The sequence below is a fragment of the Sinocyclocheilus anshuiensis genome, unplaced genomic scaffold, assembly GCF_001515605.1.
Source record: "Sinocyclocheilus anshuiensis isolate Anshui unplaced genomic scaffold, SAMN03320099.WGS_v1.1 scaffold544, whole genome shotgun sequence".
NCBI lineage: Eukaryota > Metazoa > Chordata > Actinopteri > Cypriniformes > Cyprinidae > Sinocyclocheilus > Sinocyclocheilus anshuiensis.
In genome coordinates this window covers 1,691,394-1,713,715 of record NW_015555763.1, presented here as the reverse complement: position 1 = coordinate 1,713,715, position 22,322 = coordinate 1,691,394, and the positions used below count along the sequence as shown (strand labels likewise).

The 22,322-nt window shown below is 37.1% G+C and overlaps 1 protein-coding gene, 1 long non-coding RNA gene and 1 pseudogene across 2 annotated transcripts; 1 reads left to right on the top strand and 2 right to left on the bottom strand.

Moving 5' to 3' along the window:
• Nucleotides 1-849: 849 nt before the first annotated feature.
• On the top strand, nucleotides 850-5,182 carry LOC107674069 (Krueppel-like factor 11). Its single transcript, XM_016467929.1, has 4 exons — nucleotides 850-1,047; nucleotides 2,170-2,424; nucleotides 3,585-4,395; nucleotides 4,475-5,182. The coding sequence occupies exons 1-4, from the start codon at nucleotides 1,006-1,008 to the stop codon at nucleotides 4,768-4,770; spliced, it is 1,404 nt and encodes a 467-aa protein (XP_016323415.1). The 5' UTR covers nucleotides 850-1,005; the 3' UTR covers nucleotides 4,771-5,182.
• A 2,185-nt stretch (nucleotides 5,183-7,367) lies between these two features.
• LOC107674070 (uncharacterized) lies at nucleotides 7,368-8,596 on the bottom strand. The gene is made up of 3 exons (XR_001632474.1): nucleotides 8,387-8,596; nucleotides 8,168-8,226; nucleotides 7,368-7,433 (listed from the first exon to the last, which is right to left on the bottom strand). It is a non-coding gene; the product is annotated as an uncharacterized LOC107674070 (long non-coding RNA).
• Nucleotides 8,597-10,813: 2,217 nt separating this feature from the next.
• On the bottom strand, nucleotides 10,814-20,967 carry LOC107674034 (putative pre-mRNA-splicing factor ATP-dependent RNA helicase DHX32; annotated as a pseudogene).
• Nucleotides 20,968-22,322: the final 1,355 nt, after the last annotated feature.

The following is a 22,322-nucleotide window of genomic DNA, read 5'->3' as shown; positions in this document are numbered from 1 at the left end:
AGTAAATGTACGTTTTATAGAACCACATTTTACGTAAAATACATACGAATTATCATGAGATCACGTTGCACATTTTCACTTTCACATTCGTGTGCAATCATGTTATAAGGGTAAATTATATTTTTGGAAATGATTTATTAAGTTGTTCAAAAATACATTAAAAAAGAAAACTGGAGATCGTAAAAAAATACATTAAAATGCTAAAAGAGCAGGAAACTATTTTTGTTGTCATGTAACAGAAAACCATAAAACAGAGATGACCCCCTGTAAATTTTAAATAGCACATAGTTTGCCTTTTAGAATAACCTTAAAAATGCATGGGTTTGAAACATATTATCATTATTTAAAATTACAGTGATTTTTTGAAAATGTATTATTATTATTACTGGGTGTATTAAAGGCGCATAAAGTATCCACTCATCCTCATTCGTCATCGACGTATTGCCTAAGTATTAATCACTATTAAAAGTATTAATTTAATGCCATTAATACATTCGACTAGATGTAAGCATAAATGCATTCGTGTCTGCTATAGGCTACTAATTCGGCTCCTCGTGCTGTGTGTATAGCCCTTACGTGTTTAAGCTGACCAGACACACAAACATGTTTCACTATTATACGGCTCCTAATGGCTTCGACCTTTCGCCCAGTTCCGGACTCTCAGTTCAGCGAGTTTACAGTGACACTGTTGACTCCCTCCACACGCCCACCGGCAGCCACGCACCCCTGCTCCTCCAATCGCCCGCCTATCACGCACTGATCACGCGTCGGCCTTCACGCCATTGGTCAAGGTCTCACACACATTTGTTTTTCATTGGTGGCGTGTTACCACCCGCCAGACTGTTGTGAATTTTGTTTTCTTTTTCTCTGGGGCTTGTTTTACTCAGCTGCTGGTGAAGGCGAACTGAATTCCGGTGTGAGTCGCGTCACTGAACGGGCGGAGCAGCTCCGTGTCTTTGTTCTGCTCTACTTTTCATTTAGTTATTTTTCATACGTTTTGAGCAGATGTCAACAAGTCAGTTTTCTAACATGGAAGAATTATGTGGGGTAAGATCGGAATATTTAATTATACAATATTTATTTTTATGTCATATAAGCTATTTTATTATTTGAAACGAGCTGCTTATGATTCACTGGGTTATTGCTGATTGTGTTGAACTGGAAATGGAACTGAAACGCTTGACGTCGACTCTCACTTACATTGTAACTATTCATCAGCATCACGAAATGTTACAATGTATCTAAAATGTATAAAGTTCTGAAAACATGCATCTGTCACCACCTCCGACTTGACTTGCCCTGTGATAATAAACAACAAGGCTCTTTTGTAGTAGACAAACCGTTATTCCTGTTAACCCTCAAGTTGACGTCTGCTAGCAAGTAATCATTGTTTAACTTTTTATTTTTATTCGTCTTGCCTTAATATTTTTATACTTGTCTGTGTATATATACATTTTACTTTTAATGCGTTTTTTTTCATAGTCTCCATTGTTGTTAATTTATGTTGACATCAGCAAGTGGAATTCTAGTGTAAAATTCATTAAATATTTGGTATTCAGTGGTGTCCAAACCTCTGAGACCACATTGATCTGGCATTCTCATTTAAAATTAGAAAAATGCAGAAGAGAATTTGTCTTTTGGATCCCACTGGATATCCCACCAGTGTATTGTATTATGTAAAGCATTGAGGCTGAGATGACCATACTGCTTACTATGCATGCTGTACAGAAGTCAAGTCACCTTGTTAACCATGCTGTAAAAAAAACACATGGATGCTGCTGGCTAATGGTATTATTTTTCTGAAGAACAGCGAATGGGAGGGGCTTGCCGTTAGTCAAGGTTTTCTGGCCTCTGGCACCGTCGAGCCGTGTCTGTCAGGGGGTTTCGAGTTTTGCTCACAGTTGTTTCACATGGCCAGCTTGTGAGCACGTCATTGTTTTGGCTTTATTTGGCAGTGGAAGGACTTCGGTCTAGTGATGGAGGTTAAAAAGGGCTTCTCTGTTAAACTGTCATACTGGTTCTGGATCCATGAATAGATAAAACAGAGCCAGACTCATTCAGATCCACCCAGCAGCTGAGCTGTATGTGTCAAAACAACCAGAGGGCTTACTTTCACCTGTAAAGCAATACGTTACATTAGTTTTATTGTCTTCTTGTGGCTCTTCTCAGGGAGCTCGGATGGATGTCTGTGAGGATTTCCTGGAAGGGAAAAAGCACAGTGAGCACTCTTCGTGCAGTGTTCTGGAATACAATGATCTTGAGGCTGCTGAAGCTCTGGTCTATATGAGCTTCTGGAGTCGGATGTCTCCAAAACCCAATGCCTTCAAACCTCGCCCTCTCACACCAGCGTCAGACTCCTGCGATTCTCTCCTGCACCCCGAACCGCCGGAGACCCCAAAGGACTTTGTCTCGCTCTCTTCACTGGTAAGTCATCTTTAATTTGAATTATCTGCTAGAAGATAAAATATATACACTTCAAGCTCTGTTTAATTTGTCAACATTCACTCCGGGGAACCTCACAGTCTTCTGGCGCCGCATGGTGTAGCACAAAGCTCTTATCAGAACCTGATTTGTTTGCTGAAAACTTTGGGAGGGTTTTATGACACCCTGGACAGGTGGAAGTCTTGAGATAAGCTACATCTGCAAACTGAACTTCAGCACAGGCTCCTTCACTGTGATTACACGAATCACCCGTGCTGTAATGATGCTGAGAGATGAACAGACAAAATAGTACAGCTATGATATTACTGAATAGAGAAGCCAGTCATCCATATAAAATTCCACAATGAGATTTAGTTGTTTGCCAAAGAGCTTGCTTTTTAGGGATGCGTCAATTTAAATGTCCGAGACAGATAAGCCGATAATTATGGTGTATAACAGATAAATAGCCGATATTTTTATACTTAAAAAATAAAAAAGTAAATTAAATTAAAGATAAAATACTAAAACCAAATGTATGTGAATTTAGACATCAAAACATTATAATGTACAGTATTAAAAATTTATATTAATTTTGAGATTTGCTAATTTATTTTGAAAGCTTAACTTTTAAGTTAATCTAAGGTAATCTAAATATAAACAGAAAATTAGCATGCACAATTAAATATACAAATCTCAAAATTAATAAATGTTGTCATACTGTACATTATAATATTTATATTTATGTGTAAATTAAAATTGTAGTTTTTAGTTTTTAGTGTTTTATTTTGTATTTATTACTTTTACAATTTTAATATCTGCCATTTATCGGTTGTCGGCTGTAACATAAAAATAAAAATCAGCTTACCATTATTGGCCATTTTAATATTGGTGCATCCCTAAAAAGATTATATTTAACAATAGTATTAAATTATTAGTGTTTTTAAAGATGAACTTTATGTGTGTTAAGATGACCGCAAAATATATATAAAAATGCAAAGAAAAAAGTAATTAATTGCATGCACAATAAAATAAAATACAATATTGGTCTTTATATATTGAATATTGATACTGCTAAATAAAAAAAATCTCTAATATCGGCTGTTGACGATATGGTACCAATATATTGTGCACCTCTTAACTCCAATTGCCTTCTCTCCTTGCAGTGCATGACCCCACCACACAGCCCCAACTTTACTGACACCTCCAACACCACATCAGTGCCAGCCCCGCCTTCCCCGCTGGCCCGGCCCTGTCCCAGCCTCCCGAGTCTGAGATCTGCATGCCCTACCATGACCTCCATCACTCAGATGCCCTTTTCTGGGAACCCCACAGAAAAAAACACCCCCCCACATTGCAGAGCCATGGCAACCAGCGTAATACGCCACACAGCCGACAGCTCCTTATATCAGAACATTCCACAAGCTGTCCACCCACAAAAGACTGAGAAAGTTCCTTCATCACCCACCTTATCCCACCAACCCGAGACCGACGCCCCTACAGGAGGCATGTGCCAAAACATCAGCAGACGTCCTTCTAAGGCTGATAAGCCCTCCATTACATCATCTGCTCAGTCGCCGCCCCCAACCTCCAGTCCGCCAATCATATGCCAAATGTTCCCGGTGGCCCAACCTGGAGTCATCTCAGCCACGTTTATTCAGAATCCCAGCCCTGGGGTGAAGTCTATCTTACCACAGCAGCTCCTGATGGGCTCTCCAGTGCCTCAGGGGACGGTGATGTTCGTAATGCCGCAGTCACCAGTTTCTTCGGCTCCACAGTGCCAACAGACTGTTATGACCCTAGGCAACACCAAGCTCCTGCCTCTGGCTCCCGCACCTGTATACGTGCCCTCGGGACAGAGCAGCGCTACACAGGTCGACTTTTCCCGCAGGCGCAACTATGTCTGCAATTTCCCAGGCTGTCGGAAAACCTATTTTAAAAGTTCTCACCTCAAGGCGCATCTCAGAACCCACACAGGTAAATAATGTTCAGTATGTAGTCTCAACCTCTAATGTCTAGGTCAAGTTGGTCATCTAACAAGTCTTCTGTCTTCCAGGAGAGAAACCTTTTAGCTGCAACTGGGAAGGATGCGATAAGAAATTTGCTCGATCTGACGAGCTCTCCCGGCATCGTCGAACACACACGGGCGAGAAGAAGTTTGTCTGTCCGGTGTGTGACCGACGGTTTATGCGAAGTGACCACCTCACCAAGCATGCACGACGACACATGACCACCAAGAAGATTCCATCCTGGCAAACAGAGGTGCGGAACCTCAACAAGATCACCGCAACCAAGGCCTTGCCCATTAGCACAGCACTACCGGTCAGCATGTTGCTGCCAGCCTCGAACTGACTTTCTTTGAGACTAAAGTCTGAACTCTCACTGATGTTATGCAGGGACTCACTTTATGAGGGCAAGGCTGCTGATTCTCTCATGGGCAAAAACGTGATTATGCACTGGACTCCAGTCTTTGCTGCACATATTTCACACTCTGCAATTGAACATTTTGTTTCCTATTGTGTAAAAGATTAATGCACTCTTTTGCCAAAGTCTTTGTACTATGTTTGTCTTAATTTCTTCCTTTTTATTTTTTTTTGTATACATTTATATGTACATATCTAGTGGGAATGTATGCTAAACTACACAAAATTAGAAAAAGGAAAATATGTAAAAATGTATATGTGGATAATTAATCTACACTGTGATTATCATATACTACTTTTATTTAATACTCTTTTTTTTTAAATTAAACTATGAAGATTAAGTGAGTTTTTGTCATTTTGTTTAAGCACTAAAGAGCTGAAATTGAAAAAGTAAAAAACGAATCTGTGGCAAAAGTAAAATTCACCAACTCCTATGTGGTTTTGGGATGGAGTGTTCTGGCTGTAGTTCAGTTCTGCTTCTCGCTGCTCTTGGCAGTAACAGAACTTCCACTCTCACATTGCTGACACACCCATGATGCATCCACTTCCTGTCAGATTCGTGAGGTCCAAGTGCACTAGATCTTTTGTCTCATGCATCACCACTAATCCTTATCAGCAGCAAGTTGACACAAGTCATTTTGTTCACTGCCAGCAACCCTCAGAAAAAATGTACAAAATTAATTTAAAAGAAACTCCCTTGAATGAAGAATAGATCACTCCTTTATTATAAAGACACATAGGCTACTAAGACATTTCAGTTGACATGTTTTAAAAGATGTCATTAATTCCTTCTCTCACAAGGTATAATTATATGTGTACATATATATAATTAAATATGTATATGTATTTTTGTAAGTTATGTATTTTATGTGTCAGTAATAAGGCCCTTAATCCAGACGAAAAGCTCTATTTATTTGCCAAACACGTGCAGTTCCGATGTGGAAAAACAAGTTTTGGAAAGTACATTGTGAAATTACAAAAAAAGTTATTGCTTACCGCAGGCAGAGAATAAATCGTGTTCTTTCCAATATTATTAATGTTCCCTCAGAGATTGAGACCGGATGTATGTAATTATTGCTCAGACCACTGTTACTGTTTTTAATGGAAAATAAGCAGTGGCGCACTCTCGACTACTGAGTTTAAACGAGGACCAATCAGATTACAAGACAAACTGTGGTTGTGGGAGGCGCGACCAATCAGCTTTCAGAACGGTGCCCCGCCTCCTGCCTTACTGACCGACTTTCCTCACTCATGAGCCTTTAATCGACTGTCCAATAATGCAGCAACAGCGACACTGTGTGGTTAATAGCTTAATGTCTTTTTTCTTTATCTCGAATGAGTAAAAAGGCAATTTTAAAATTAAACGCGCCATGTTCCTATATAATTTCTGCTATGATAGGCCAGGTTGTTTAACTTTATTATTATTATTATTATATATCTATTTTTTAATATTGACAGGACAAAACAGCCTACAAAACTGAACTGCTCTTCCTTTATCAAAGTGTTTACCTTTGTTCTGCTGGACGATTAGCTTATCACTAATACAAGAATAAACATCAAATATTTTTAAACATAGTGACAAGTCTAGTAAGGAGACTACAGGATGTCTTCATACCGATGTTCGTCTCCATCCTACTGAACTGTCAGAAAGAAAATACGACAGCTTTCGGTGTCGACAAAACAAACATATTTTTAACACACATTAAATTTAGTTTTTTTATGCTGTTGTTATAGCTACTAATAGGGTCTATCTAAAATGAACCAAATTATGTTAATTAAAGCTACACATTACCAGATTCTGCATGATTTTCACTGTGCCTCAAAATAAATTGTATTCAGCATTTTGGAGGTTATTCAATCTGGTGAACATACATCACGGTAGTTTAGGGTAGTTAGGGGGCCTCCATGGAGCCTCTAAAACTGCTGATGTGAATTCCTGTCTTAGACGAGTGGAGGATTTTGGAAATGTGGTCAGGAAATGGAACTAAATTATCCACTCCATATGATTTTCTCTCAGGCAAGCTGCTTTACAGAATATTATTCTTCAAAAATGTCAAAAGCAAAGTATATGTTTTATTTCTTTCCTTTTTATTAGAATAATGACTTAAACTGAATAAACTTCATCCTGAACCACAAGGCATATCCAGTCTCTCAAAGAATTACAGGCTTCTTTAGCAGCCTTCCTGAGAGCATGGTAATCTGAAATGAAATCACTTTAGGTAGGCCTGTATATATATCTTAAAATCAAACATTTCATGCCAAAACATCAGTGATTAATATAAAAATGATCCTAATACTTTGTAGTGATTTATCAATAATCCTTCTCATACATCAATTCCCTTTTAGTTGTCTCAGAAGATCATCGTGGTTGTTAACCTAACTCTCTCTCGATTGTGTTCATGAGGTCCTCTTCTGAAGCATCATACATGATAGGCAAGGCCACAGATGAACCACCACCAATTCCAGAAATTTTTTTGTTTTTTTATGGTTAATACAGGGATTTTGCTTTTCAATAGACATCTAAAATCATCTTCTGAAGCATCATACATGATAGGCAAGGCCACAGATGAACCACCACCAATTCCAGAACCCCTGATTAATAAAAAAAAAAAAGATTTTTATGGTTAATACAGGGATTTTGCTTTTCAATAGACATCTAAAATCATAAAATTATAAAAATTATTGTAAAATATACAGGTAAAATACATTGGTAACTCTTTACAATAAGCTTCCATTTGTTAACATTAACTACATTAGTTAAAATGAATTAACAATAAAAAAATACTTCTAAAGCATTTCTTAATCTTAGTTAATGTTAATTCAAAAATAAATTATTAAAATCAAAAGTTGTGTCTGTTAATATTATTGAATGGACCCGAGCTAACATGAATTAACAGTGAATATTTGTGTTTTTATTAACTAACGTTAACAAAGATTTTAAAATTCTGTAACAAATGTGTTGCTCATTGTGAGGTAGTATTAGTTAATGCATTAACTAACATTAACTAATGGGACACTATTGTAAAGTGTTTACCACATCATGATTTATTTTTATTTTATTAACCTCTAAAAATAAAAAGAGAAGATTTCAGTTTATACAGAGGGTTTTCATTTTCAGTAGACATCTGAAGTCATCAAATGATAAAATGTGTTGTAAAATATACAAGTAAAATAAATAAATATTTCTTTTTCTTTTTAATCATTATTAACATTTTAACATTACAGACCAGTACTCTCAAGCATGGCACTGGACACAACCTAACTTCTTTCATTGAAAATGATGTGTGTCACTAAGTTCAGATCAATAATTGATGGAATACACTTACGAAGCTGTTGCTGTGTTCTCTATGTTGGCACAGCTCAGCAGGTCCTGTGGAGGCCTGACCTGTTCAGAAAGCCAGGAAAGATAGGGATTCATTACTTAATGGCTTTAATAGTTTCTATTAATAATGTATCATTGATTAGTTGCCATTGTCACTGGCCAAATGGAAAAAGGTGAGGCCTTAGCATTTTAATGGAACTTTAAAAATGAACAGCAGTCCTACCTTTTCATGATTGGAGGTTGGTTTGTTCACTGTGTTAATTTAATTGTTGTCACGTGTACTGCCACTGTAGACGTTGTTGCTGTCTTGGCCTTTGGCATAGTAAAGCCCTAAAGAGTTCGATCCAAACATTGGCATCTTATAAGAAGTCCTGTTCAGTGACATATCAGTGCTGCTGACACACTCAGCAAGGATTCTGTCCACTTCCACCGCGAGATCGTCGGCTGAAAACTCAGAGTCCTGCCCCTCACTGGATAGGGATTCATTACTTAATGGCTTTAATAGTTTCTATTAATAATGTATCATTGATTAGTTGCCATTGTCACTGGCCAAATGGAAAAAGGTGAGGCCTTAGCATTTTAATGGAACTTTAAAAATTAACAGCAGTCCTACCTTTTCATGATTGGAGGTTGGTTTGTTCACTGTGTTAATTTAATTGTTGTCACGTGTACTGCCACTGTAGACGTTGTTGCTGTCTTGGCCTTTGGCATAGTAAAGCCCTAAAGAGTTCGATCCAAACATTGGCATCTTATAAGAAGTCCTGTTCAGTGACATATCAGTGCTGCTGACACACTCAGCGAGGATTCTGTCCACTTCCACCGCGAGATCGTCGGCTGAAAACTCAAGAGTCCTGCCCCTCACTGTTACAGTCTGCCTGGGCTCTCCTTCTGATTGTCAGGCGCCGATCTGAGGTTTTGGTGTTTGAGGGACCAAACAGCTGACTTTCACCCCGGTGAATGCCGCGGCTACAGACGTTGTCCTCGGTTACTGGTGCGACTTTTTTCATCCTGCTTTTTGCTGTGCCCATCTCTCAGATGAAACATTTTCACGGCATCCTTCTGAAATATGCCAATTTCCACATGCCTAGCGCTGACAAACTATTTGAGTAGCTGATAATCTAAAATAACATGATAAAATAGACATTTTAGGAAAAAAGAACACGCAAAAACAAACTACATCCGTAGTCTTTTTATCTTATTAGATTTAATACCGCATTTGTTGCAAACAGCGACGCAACAAAAAAACTAGATCACTCGTACGAGACGCGTCGTCTGCCAAGCGTTGTGGACGACGTAGGCTTTCGTTTGGCCAATCAAAAACTTTGTTTACAATCTGCTTCTGCCATCTGTCATAATATGAGTGAACTGGATCTGTAGTTTGAACAGTTGTGTGACGATACACTGCAAGTCTGCAACAACACACTAAACATTAAATAATCCATAAAAACATCAAAACAGTGATAAAAAACTTAACACAATGTTGCTTTTATTCAATCAAATGTAAATTTATATCATACATCAATTATCAACATCGTCATAAAACGTGTGACCACAGGAAGCGTCTAAATAAAAACAGTCACCATTTTCTGCTTATGTTTTAAAATGACACCCTTGATGTTTACGGTTTGATGTGAAACATTAATGAATATTACCGTAATAGTATCTAAAGTTGCAGTGATATTTGGCAAGTATTCACTATGTAACAGTTTTAACAGATATGACGAATTAAGTCCTATATAATTTCAGAACATTTTTGGACTTTATTCAGTATGAATAAGAAGTTTGAGACACTTGGCAAAAAAGAACTACCACTTACAAAAAGTTAAATACATTTTTAAACGTCTTATTTTATGTAAAATATCACAGTGAATGTGGGATTAATATGAAATCAAAATATTATATTAGCTGAACAAATACCTTGAAAATAAATACATATATAATAATTATTTAAAAAAAACTATTCACTAGCCAATGGGAAGCATAATCAATGCAAAAAGGAAATTAATGTCTAATGATACTATGATGCACATGGCTAAACCACACTGCATTTTTTATATATTACTTGAAAATGCTAACTAGTAGCTACAGTTAAAAAAGCACATTTTAGACACCATAAAGTCAACGACAGTTTATTCATTAACTACTACACAGCAGTACTAATAAATTTGTAATTCTAAACAATGCATTTAAAAACCTCTAGCAAAACAATGTGACATGATTAATAAGATTAATTAAGAGAATTCTGAAGTTCTCTTGTCTCTTTTGGCAATTCATCACTGTCTTACATTGTGGTGAAGAAGTGGCTAATTCTTATGAATTCATATGATCACATTCGTACGTTTTTGTTCAATCTGCTTACTCCCCACTGATGGTTAGGTTTAGGGGTGGACCATCTTGCTTATTTTTATTCTAAAAATTGCATGCTTTCGTACAAATTGATATGAAATCGGCACCTCATAAAATAGTTATGTTTTCTCATGAGATACATTTGCTCTATCATAAGCAGATAAACTACTGCCACGTACTGTATATGTTCAGTCAGTATTGAGCTTTTGTCTTTTGGAATCATTATAGCTTAATGAACAGAGCAGAATAATGAATAATGAGCTCCAGCTGTATTAGTTCTGAAACAAAGCAGATGATCCAGTACTTACTCATGTGCTGAGATCTGAGAGACGGTTCTGATACAGTTGTTCTCTTGACAGCGTGTGCTCATGGTACAGAACCCATTCCGGCAAGTTCTTCTTGTGCATCTCGGTTCCGTAGCCAGACAGTGGGTGGATCTGAGCCACGTTTATGGGTCAGCATGAAGTAATTCCCTGACCCGTCAATGTCCCTCGCCACCTGGAAAACCCCACAGAGATTAAACAACGTAAAATGCATTAGAGCAGCACACGGGCAGTATTTTAGACACTGAACACACTTAAATATGTAAAACACTGTGCCATTTGCTAATCTGCCTTCATCACAGACCTTACTGTCCCAATGCAATAATTTGAAAGAGAACTAGCACAACAGGGCCTTTCGCACCGCAGGAACCTTTTCATAGTACCAGAACTAAAAAAATGACATCGCTGTCGACCGGCTTACATCACTTCTTAGTACACACTGTCGGTGCGAATGCAACCCTTAAATTGGTCCTGGGAAATAGTTCTTGCAAAATCGCCCAGTACTTTAGTACTGTACATTTAGTTCTGGAACTAAAGCGGTGCGAAAGGCCCTGATATATTACCAAAGTGTTTTATTATGTATATAATTTCTATATATCTATACCTGCATGAAGAAGCCAGCTAGTAGGGCATGTTTGATGTTCAAGCTGTTGCTTTTAGAGCCAAAGGCAGGTAAGGACACTGGCAGCTCTAGTCGTTTCAGGATTTCTGTTAGCTCAGAGCGTATCGCATCTGCTGTCTGAAGAGCAGACAGACTGAGGAAATGGTCTTCACACCATCGTTCCACGTTAGAGTCTAAAATACAAATGTGAATGTGAATTTAACACTTTATATATTAGAATGGATAGATTTTGTCAGTCAGCTACTGTTTACTGTCCTGTTTAATTCACAATAATGGCTGTTAATGGATATGCATATGAATTATAGACTTATGTGGCTTCATTTAATTGCTTTAATGCACAAAAATAACTCACATGACCCTTCCTTAGCATATTTGTATGCATTAAAGATGTTAATAAGGGTGAAGTGGTCTCCCTCTGCATGCTGGAACCTCTTATGACACAGTAAGGCCTTCTGTCTCAGTTCCACTGGGGGTGTAACGAAACTGCTTGGAGCTAAATTACAAAGACAAAGAGCAATTAAAAGCTTTATTATCAATCATAAATATATTTGTAAATAATAATAATAATAATAATAATAATAAAAAATATTTAGTTTTTTAATTTAATATTTATCATAATAAAAGTTGGAGGAGTGACTGAATGTATCATTAGAGGTTGATTTATCTAAAAAATTTTAAATTGAAGGTACAACTTCAGAGATTTGACATGAGTTCCAAATATAACTGAATGGAGCACAGATATATTGGAAATGCAGACACATGGTGATACACCTGTTGAGTGGATTGTACTCAGACAGGATTACCTGTTAGCATGGCAGCGATGGTCAGCACTTCACTCACACAGTCAAATTCGCAAGACGCAAGCAAAGTCTTAGCCATCTGTGGCTCGAGAGGAAACTCTGACATGATAATTCCAATCTCGGACAGATTTCCGTCATCATCCAAAGCAGCAAGATAGTCAAGTTCCTCTAAAGCTTGCATGAGCCCCTCTGGATCTATGGTAGAGTGAGTAAAATATTGAATATATTTCAAAATATTAATCAGTTTTCAAGCGTGCCATTAATCTATTCTAAACAAATGCCAAATAGTTTTAAGTTGATTAAATAAAAAAATTAATTAATTAATTAAACCCAGTTTTGTTATTGTAAACTAAACTTAAAACTATTAGAATTTTTTGTCATTCAAATAAAGCTGAAATAAAATATATAAAGCTTGCATGAGCCCCTCTGGATCTATGGTAGAGTGAGTAAAATATTGAATATATTTCAAAATATTAATCAGTTTTCAAGCGTGCCATTAATCTATTCTAAACAAATGCCAAATAGTTTTAAGTTGATTAAATAAAAAAATTAATTAATTAATTAAACCCAGTTTTGTTATTGTAAACTAAACTTAAAACTATTAGAATTTTTTGTCATTCAAATAAAGCTGAAATAAAATATAATAGTATATATATATATATATATATATATACATACATATATATATTAGATGGCAAACTTAAACTTAAAAAACTAAAATGAGAAATGCTGCCTTGGCAACTAACTGAAATAAAATAATTTTTGGTTTAAGCACTATAAAGCTAAATAGAATTATTAAAAAAGCACATAGCACATACAAAAGCACATACCAACATTACTAAAACTTAAACAAAAGTTAAAATGAAACCCAAAAATATACAAAATAAAAGTGTATTCAATATTTATATTCATAAATACTAATAGTATATAAATAATACTAATACTATACTACACTGAACTGACCTAAATAAAATTAATCAGCTCGTTAAAATGAATGAAGTGAGTGACTGCAGTCGCAGTCTAGTTCATTTCAATAAAATAAGAACAAAAGAGTAGTCTGTAAAAAGTATGGGTCCTAATTTTTAAGTAAAACTATAGTTAACTAAAAAAACACCTGAGCAAGTATTATTGTGGGAATAAGGGTTATCAACTGTTATCTGTAATGCATTTTTCCTATAGAAATGCCTATTAGTTTGACAATAAACTCTCACTAATTTGTGGCATCATAACAAAAGCACCTCACATATTTGCATCATGAGATAATCAAGTTCATCTAGTTCATCACACCATGTTGTTTTCACAGAAATGCTGTTGTCGTAGCTCCACTAATGATGCTGCTCATCTGACGGGTGCGTTTTATGGAAGCAGGTTATCTCTGGAACAATGAACCCAGTCATTGTGCTGTCGGCTCAGCTAAACGCACGGCTCACCACCTCTTAATACCAGCAGTGAGCAGGACAGGCCCATCTGCACCCTTAATGTGAGCCAAGAGAACCTGGCTGATCCCAGCTTTGCTTGGCTGTTGTAAACAGTGGATGGTGAACAACTTGTTTGTGTTCAGATGCACTGCTTAGAGCAAGTATTATTGTGGGAATAAGGGTTATCAACTGTTATCTGTAATGCATTTTTCCTATAGAAATGCCTATTAGTTTGACAATAAACTCTCACTAATTTGTGGCATCATAACAAAAGCACCTCACATATTTGCATCATGAGATAATCAAGTTCATCTAGTTCATCACACCATGTTGTTTTCACAGAAATGCTGTTGTCGTAGCTCCACTAATGATGCTGCTCATCTGACGGGTGCGTTTTATGGAAGCAGGTTATCTCTGGAACAATGAACCCAGTCATTGTGCTGTCGGCTCAGCTAAACGCACGGCTCACCACCTCTTAATACCAGCAGTGAGCAGGACAGGCCCATCTGCACCCTTACTGTGAGCCAAGAGAACCTGGCTGATCCCAGCTTTGCTTGGCTGTTGTAAACAGTGGATGATGAACAACTTGTTTGTGTTCAGATGCACTGCTTAGATTCGTATGAGTTATTCTACAAATGAAGTGTATGAATAATTTAAAGTGATTATATGTGAAAATTATGCATACATTCACTGTTTAAAATCAGTGTAGCTACACATATTACACAATATTTCAATAGTGGAGCAAAAAATTATTAAAATTTACATTGATGGCAGGCCCAGAGCCATATCTAGAGACTTGTAAGTGAATTCTTTTGATTTGGAAGAAACCACCTAGTAACTGTATATCTGTTAATATGTTAATATAGTGCTAAGTTTTAAGATACCTTATTGAAATTTATAGAGATTTGATAAACTGTATAAGAATTGTATCTCACCCGGTCTGTCAATGAAGTCACAGTGGCTCAGGCCTGCAATTTCCATGCGCTTCAGGAAGAGCACGGTGGAAGTGATGTCAGACTCAAGAATATGAGGGATGTTCTCAGCAGGAAGTGGCGTGTCCTCTTGATACAAACAGAAACATTTGCCTGCAGAAATAAAACATTTCAGGCACATGATTCAATGCATGGCAAAAATTAAGAAACACTTTTATTTCAAGTAAACAAACCGTTCAATAATTTGGGGTTGGTAAGACTTTTTAAATGTTTTTGATTATGTTCACCAAGACTGCATTTATTTGGTAAAAAATTCTGTAAAATTAATAATATTGTGAAATATTATTGCAATTTTAATATGTTATAAAATGTTATTTATTCATGTGATGGGAAAGCTGAATTTTCAGCATCATTACTCCAGTCTTCAGTGTCACATGATCCTTCAGAATCACTCTAATATGCTGATTTGCTGCTCAAGAAACATTTCCAATTATTATCAATGTTGAAAACAGTTGTGTTGCTTAATATTTTTTTGTAGAAAAACATGATACATGTTTTTTCTTTGATGAACTGAAAGTTCAAAAGAACATAATTTATTTGAAATAGAATTTTTTGTAATATTATGAATGTCTTTTCTGACATTTTTGATCAATTTAATGTGTCTTAGCTGAATAAAAGTATTAATTTCTTTCAAGAAAAAAAATCTGACCCCAAACCTTTGAACGGCAATGTGTGTAATTATTTTTGTAATTTATTTTAAGATGTATTAAAATGAATTATGTCTTTATTTTTGTATCTTAGAAAGCAAAAAGTGCTCACCTGTTGGGCCTGCAAGTTGTTTGCGGCTCTCAGCTTGGCTCTTGCTGATTGGTCGAATAACAATGGAATTGGCCCTGATTCTAGGATTGTACACCTGTCACAATAAAACAACACTGCTTCATGCCCACCAATCAAAATGTATACAGCATATAACACAGAGCTCATAATAAAGAATAGTCTGTAAAGTTTAAAATAAAAACAAAATCATTACATACATATCTTTTTTGCACTCCAGCATCAATCACAAAGCGAATGCTGTGAACGGCCCAGAACGAGTCTTCACTGGGGCTGCAGGTGAGGAAGACTCTCCTACTCTTGCTCCCTTCAGAGAGCACTGAGAGACTGTCTCCTTGCGCAGGGCACAGAGACACAGGCACCAGCTCACCATGAGACAATGCAAGATTGGCACCCTCTCTCTGCAAAATGGCATGGGCACATTCAATCTCCTTGAAAACGAGAAGAGAAAGAGAAGTTTCTTTTACCATGGAAATGGGACTGTTTTCTGTTCTATGCAAGATTCCTTGAAGGAAGGCAGGGTGACATTTATGGAGGGTGACCATACATACGTGCTCTTTTTACCGGACACATCCTGGCCAGGATTTCTATATTGCCTAAAATATCCAGGTTTTGGCTTTGTTTTCCTGTTTTCATACTTGCTGAAGGTAAGGTGTGTTCAACTTGAAGCGGCTCTGCGCAGACCGATCGGTGTATGACATCAAAGTACTGCGAGAGCAATTCGAAAGCATAAGGAACCGTCTCAGTCTCCTCTCTATAGCTCTCACGGTACTTTGATGTCATACACTGATCGTTCTGCGCAGTGCAAACAAAGCCAAAGTCTGGATATTTTAGGCAATAAAGAAATCCTGGCCAGGAAGTGTCCGGGAAAAACGGCACGTATAGTCACCATACATTTAGTTATAAAACTAAGCATCCATTAAAATATTGATCTGTCCGTTACTTGGGCTCACAGAGGTTGAGATGGTAATAAAAAAAATAAATAAAAAAAACCCATCAGATTAAGACTGTAAAACTACAACCGAGAATGAGTCCTTCAGTCTGTAAAGCTGAGAGTACTTCAAGTATGTTTACACCTAAGAGGAAATGATCAACTTTTAAATAATTATAAATGATTTTTTCTTATGGGTTAATGAATTCAATAAATCAAATAATTAAATGTATAAATATGGAAATTAAATTGTTATACATTTAAAAGATAAAATATACATATATTAGTGCTGTCAAACGATTAATATCATCCAAAATAAAAGTTTTTGTTTACAAAATATATGTGTGTACTGTATATATTTATTATGTATATATAAATACACACACACATGCATGTATATATTAGCAGGAAGTGGCGTGTCCTCTTGATACAAACAGAAACATTTGCCTGCAGAAATAAAACATTTCAGGCACATGATTCAATGCATGGCAAAAATTAAGAAACACTTTTATTTCAAGTAAACAAACCATTCAATAATTTGGGGTTGGTAAGACTTTTTAAATGTTTTTGATTATGTTCACCAAGACTGCATTTATTTGGTCAAAAATTCTGTAAAATGAATAATATTGTGAAATATTATTGCAATTTTAATATGTTATAAAATGTTATTTATTCATGTGATGGGAAAGCTGAATTTTCAGCATCATTACTCCAGTCTTCAGTGTCACATGATCCTTCAGAATCACTCTAATATGCTGATTTGCTGCTCAAGAAACATTTCCAATTATTATCAATGTTGAAAACAGTTGTGTTGCTTAATATTTTTTTGTAGAAAAACATGATACATGTTTTTTCTTTGATGAACTGAAAGTTCAAAAGAACATAATTTATTTGAAATAGAATTTTTTGTAATATTATGAATGTCTTTTCTGACATTTTTGATCAATTTAATGTGTCTTAGCTGAATAAAAGTATTAATTTCTTTCAAGAAAAAAAATCTGACCCCAAACCTTTGAACGGCAATGTGTGTAATTATTTTTGTAATTTATTTTAAGATGTATTAAAATGAATTATGTCTTTATTTTTGTATCTTAGAAAGCAAAAAGTGCTCACCTGTTGGGCCTGCAAGTTGTTTGCGGCTCTCAGCTTGGCTCTTGCTGATTGGTCGAATAACAATGGAATTGGCCCTGATTCTAGGATTGTACACCTGTCACAATAAAACAACACTGCTTCATGCCCACCAATCAAAATGTATACAGCATATAACACAGAGCTCATAATAAAGAATAGTCTGTAAAGTTTAAAATAAAAACAAAATCATTACATACATATCTTTTTTGCACTCCAGCATCAATCACAAAGCGAATGCTGTGAACGGCCCAGAACGAGTCTTCACTGGGGCTGCAGGTGAGGAAGACTCTCCTACTCTTGCTCCCTTCAGAGAGCACTGAGAGACTGTCTCCTTGCGCAGGGCACAGAGACACAGGCACCAGCTCACCATGAGACAATGCAAGATTGGCACCCTCTCTCTGCAAAATGGCATGGGCACATTCAATCTCCTTGAAAACGAGAAGAGAAAGAGAAGTTTCTTTTACCATGGAAATGGGACTGTTTTCTGTTCTATGCAAGATTCCTTGAAGGAAGGCAGGGTGACATTTATGGAGGGTGACCATACATACGTGCTCTTTTTACCGGACACATCCTGGCCAGGATTTCTATATTGCCTAAAATATCCAGGTTTTGGCTTTGTTTTCCTGTTTTCATACTTGCTGAAGGTAAGGTGTGTTCAACTTGAAGCGGCTCTGCGCAGACCGATCGGTGTATGACATCAAAGTACTGCGAGAGCAATTCGAAAGCATAAGGAACCGTCTCAGTCTCCTCTCTATAGCTCTCACGGTACTTTGATGTCATACACTGATCGTTCTGCGCAGTGCAAACAAAGCCAAAGTCTGGATATTTTAGGCAATAAAGAAATCCTGGCCAGGAAGTGTCCGGGAAAAACGGCACGTATAGTCACCATACATTTAGTTATAAAACTAAGCATCCATTAAAATATTGATCTGTCCGTTACTTGGGCTCACAGAGGTTGAGATGGTAATAAAAAAAATAAATAAAAAAAACCCATCAGATTAAGACTGTAAAACTACAACCGAGAATGAGTCCTTCAGTCTGTAAAGCTGAGAGTACTTCAAGTATGTTTACACCTAAGAGGAAATGATCAACTTTTAAATAATTATAAATGATTTTTTCTTATGGGTTAATGAATTCAATAAATCAAATAATTAAATGTATAAATATGGAAATTAAATTGTTATACATTTAAAAGATAAAATATACATATATTAGTGCTGTCAAACATGCAAATCAGCATCTATGTAATACACTAAAATTATATTATATAAAATACTGTAATATATAATATAATTTTAGATGTGAGTTGTTCGGTCTGTAAAGTACTGAGAGTACTTTATGTCTGTTTACACACATAAAGCAAACAGGAGATTATATATTTAATTATAATTAAATATCCACTTATTAATAATTGTATATTGTTTATGTATTAATAAATTAAATGAAATAATTTACTTTATAAAAAATAATATTAACAATAAATACTAATTATAAAAATAACATAGTTTACTTATATTATTTTATATGTAAAGAATGTCGTTTATTTGTTCATTAATAAAATGATTTGTAAATAATAAATATTTTAAAAATGTCAACAAAATGTAAACAATTACAAAAGTTTAGTTCTAGTTCACCTATTAAAGTTGAAATGTCTCTTACTTGCTCAGTTGCCAGAAATGTCACAATGTCTCCATGCTTTTGATTCTGATGTATCTCCAGAGCCAGACTAAGAGCAGAGCAGAGGTAATCCTTCACACCTCCTCTCCCACTGCCGTACACCACCTCGCATGGCCGTGGCCCTTCCAGACAGATCTGAGGAACACTTCCATAGCGACGTAGCAGTTTCTCTGCGGAGTGAGGGGTGCTGAGGATGACCAGCCTGAGCTCTGGCCGTGTGAGGAGCACGTCTTTGAGCAGCCCGAGGAGAAGGTCTGTGCTGATGGTGCATTCCTGGGCCTGATCAATGACCACCACACCACACTGCTCCAAGAGGGCGTCCGACATCATTTCCCAGAGCAACACATCATCTGTGCAGTATCTGCAAAGCAACAGATGTCACTGCAGGCTTCTTTAAGAGTGCAAATCAGCATCGATTCAATACAAAATCCTTGTATACATCTACAAACAAAAATAACAAGCTAACTGAAGGCAAGCAGACGTGATTGGATGATAATTTACTCTGGGAATTGTCAGTGTTTTCCTTAAGGTCAGTGTTTTCATTAAGTCAGACTTTCTCAGCTGTTCAAATCACAGTTCTGGCTCTTTGTTCGCCAGACTGACTTATTGCCGCTCTGAAAGCTCTGATGAAGCATATGGGCAGTACAGAAACACGGCAGCTGCCGTGGAGACCCTCAGCCTTTTGTTAGCTTTTATATTGTTTAGAAGGACAGGCGCCCCTGAAAAGAGATGCACGTGTGGTGGCAATGAAGTGGGGAGGGGCAGATTGCAGAATTGAATGGAAGAAAAAGTCCAGGGAAAATGACCAAATAATGCCGTTCAAACTTTACATTACTGAACATGCCTAGGGATCATATACACACCTCAGTACAGTATCAGGGGAGCAGCAGGTCTGAAGTGGGATGTTGTATCCAACCTCATTGCCGATGTTGACGTCCATCTCGTCGGCCACACGGAGGGCCAGTTCCACAGTGCTCTGCTGGTGAATCTGAGTACACACTACCATGCCATTCTGATACTGCGCAGACAGGCAAAACTCTGCACACCACTGAGGGATCTAAATGAAGATTAACACAGAAAACCACATGCTGTAAGGCTATTCAAAAATAAAACACTCACAAATAAGATACTTTTGATACTTTCAGTGACAAATGAACTAGCAGTAATGACTACGTTGCATCTACCCCATATTATATGATCTTTTGCATAATAGATGAAGCAACGTAATGCAATATTATGTTCACATTAAATTCAATCTAATAGTAACTTACGTTCTGTTCAAAATTCAGCCCTATTTATCCTGAATATGCAATGAGGTTTGAAATACCAAATAAAATATTAATATTAACTCACCTGAGTGCTTTGTCCTGTTTTAGCTGTGCCAGTAACTATCACAACCTGGCTGCTCATCAAACTGTCCATAAACTCGCATTTCGCTCCCCACACAGGCAGACCTTTTCTTTCGCTTAATAGTTTGTAATATCTTTAAGAAAAAGGGAGCCCGTCGAACTGATTTAACTCCAGCAGTTCATCCGTATCAATATCTTGAGTTTCGCTGGTTTCAGATAGTTCCTCCACATCTGTTGATAGCTCCAGCTCCATCGTTGCCCTAATGCGCCTCTCTCTTCAATTGGACTATTAAATCAAACTGAACAAATCGACTGAATCACGCTCTGTTAGTTATGTGACATATTTATGGTCTAAACAGGTTACCTCCTCCAGATGAGTTTTAGGAACCCGCGCTCTGGAGAGACAGACCCTTTGTGTCACCAGTTGTGCCGCTCAGCGCACTAGAGATGTCCGATTCGTGAACGAATCTTTCTTTTGAATAGGATCTTTTTAATGAACCGAGAACCGGTCGTTCGCCAGTAGCACTGAATCGGTCGGAGTTGTTATCGAGCCAGTAACTGCTAGGAAGAGCATTTAAAGTGTATTAAAGAGTTATTTAATGAATAAAAAGAAAGTTTAATAGCAGAAATTTTGATTGACAGTTTTATCAAGACATGAAACTGAGCTGATTTTAATAAATTATGAAAACACGCAAAATGTTTTTAGCCAAGCAATGTACATAGATTTATAGAGGTGTTTATTGTAAATTCAGGTATGTTTAATCAGCTGAATCATAACTGCAACAAACTGAATGTGGACACATAAAATGACAAAATAACCACCCTCATTATAAAAACGTAGCCGTACATTCAAAGGTTCTCAACCAGGGGGCCCACTAGGGGGCATCAGCGAGTCCAGGGGGCCTCAAGATGACATTTAAAAGTGTTATTTCTAGACCTGAAAAAGTCATGTAAACTAATAAAGTCTTAAAATGTCAAGGCAATTTTATGATGAATATAGGCTTACATTTTTGTGGTAATGCAAGATCTAACATATTTTAGAAACTGTGTTCAAAACGTATTTATTTCAAATCCTTTAAATCAGGGGTGCCCAAACTCGGTCCTGGAGGGCCGGTGTCCTGCAGAGTTTAGCTCCAGCTTGCCTCAACACAACTGCTTGGAAGTTTCTAGTATGCCTAGTAAGACCTTGATTAGCTGCTTCAGGTGTGTTTGATTAGGGTTGGAGCTAAACTCTGCAGGACACCGGCCCCCCAGGACCGAGTGTGGGCACCCCTGCTTTAAATAATTTAACATGCCAGGGACCGCGTGATGACGTAAAAGAATCACTGAATCGTTTTTGATCCGCTTCTTTGAATGATTTGTTTGAAAGAACCGACTCGAACTTCCCGTCAGTGGCGGACTGAATCACCGCTCAGACGCACAGCGGCGGAGATTTTGAGCGGTCATGTGGTTATTTAATCCCACCACAATAGAGTCTCTGATGAAAGTGACTACAGGGTAAAACAAGGGTTCAGTCTCAATAACCATACATCGCTCTCATGTTAAAACAAGATTTAACATGCTATAATCTGAACACATTTTGGAAACTCGTGTTTTGTGCAACTAAAAGAAACACTCAAATGGGCCAAAGATTACGCGCACGGCCACACCAATGCTGTCACCATGACAACGGTAAAACTCGCACAGTCAGATGTGCGCGAGAGAGAGCGAGGCAAACACACAGCAGACTCCTGCTTACAACTCATCATCCTCTGTGCGGGGACTTCTCTACACGACTACACTACAAGGACACAGCG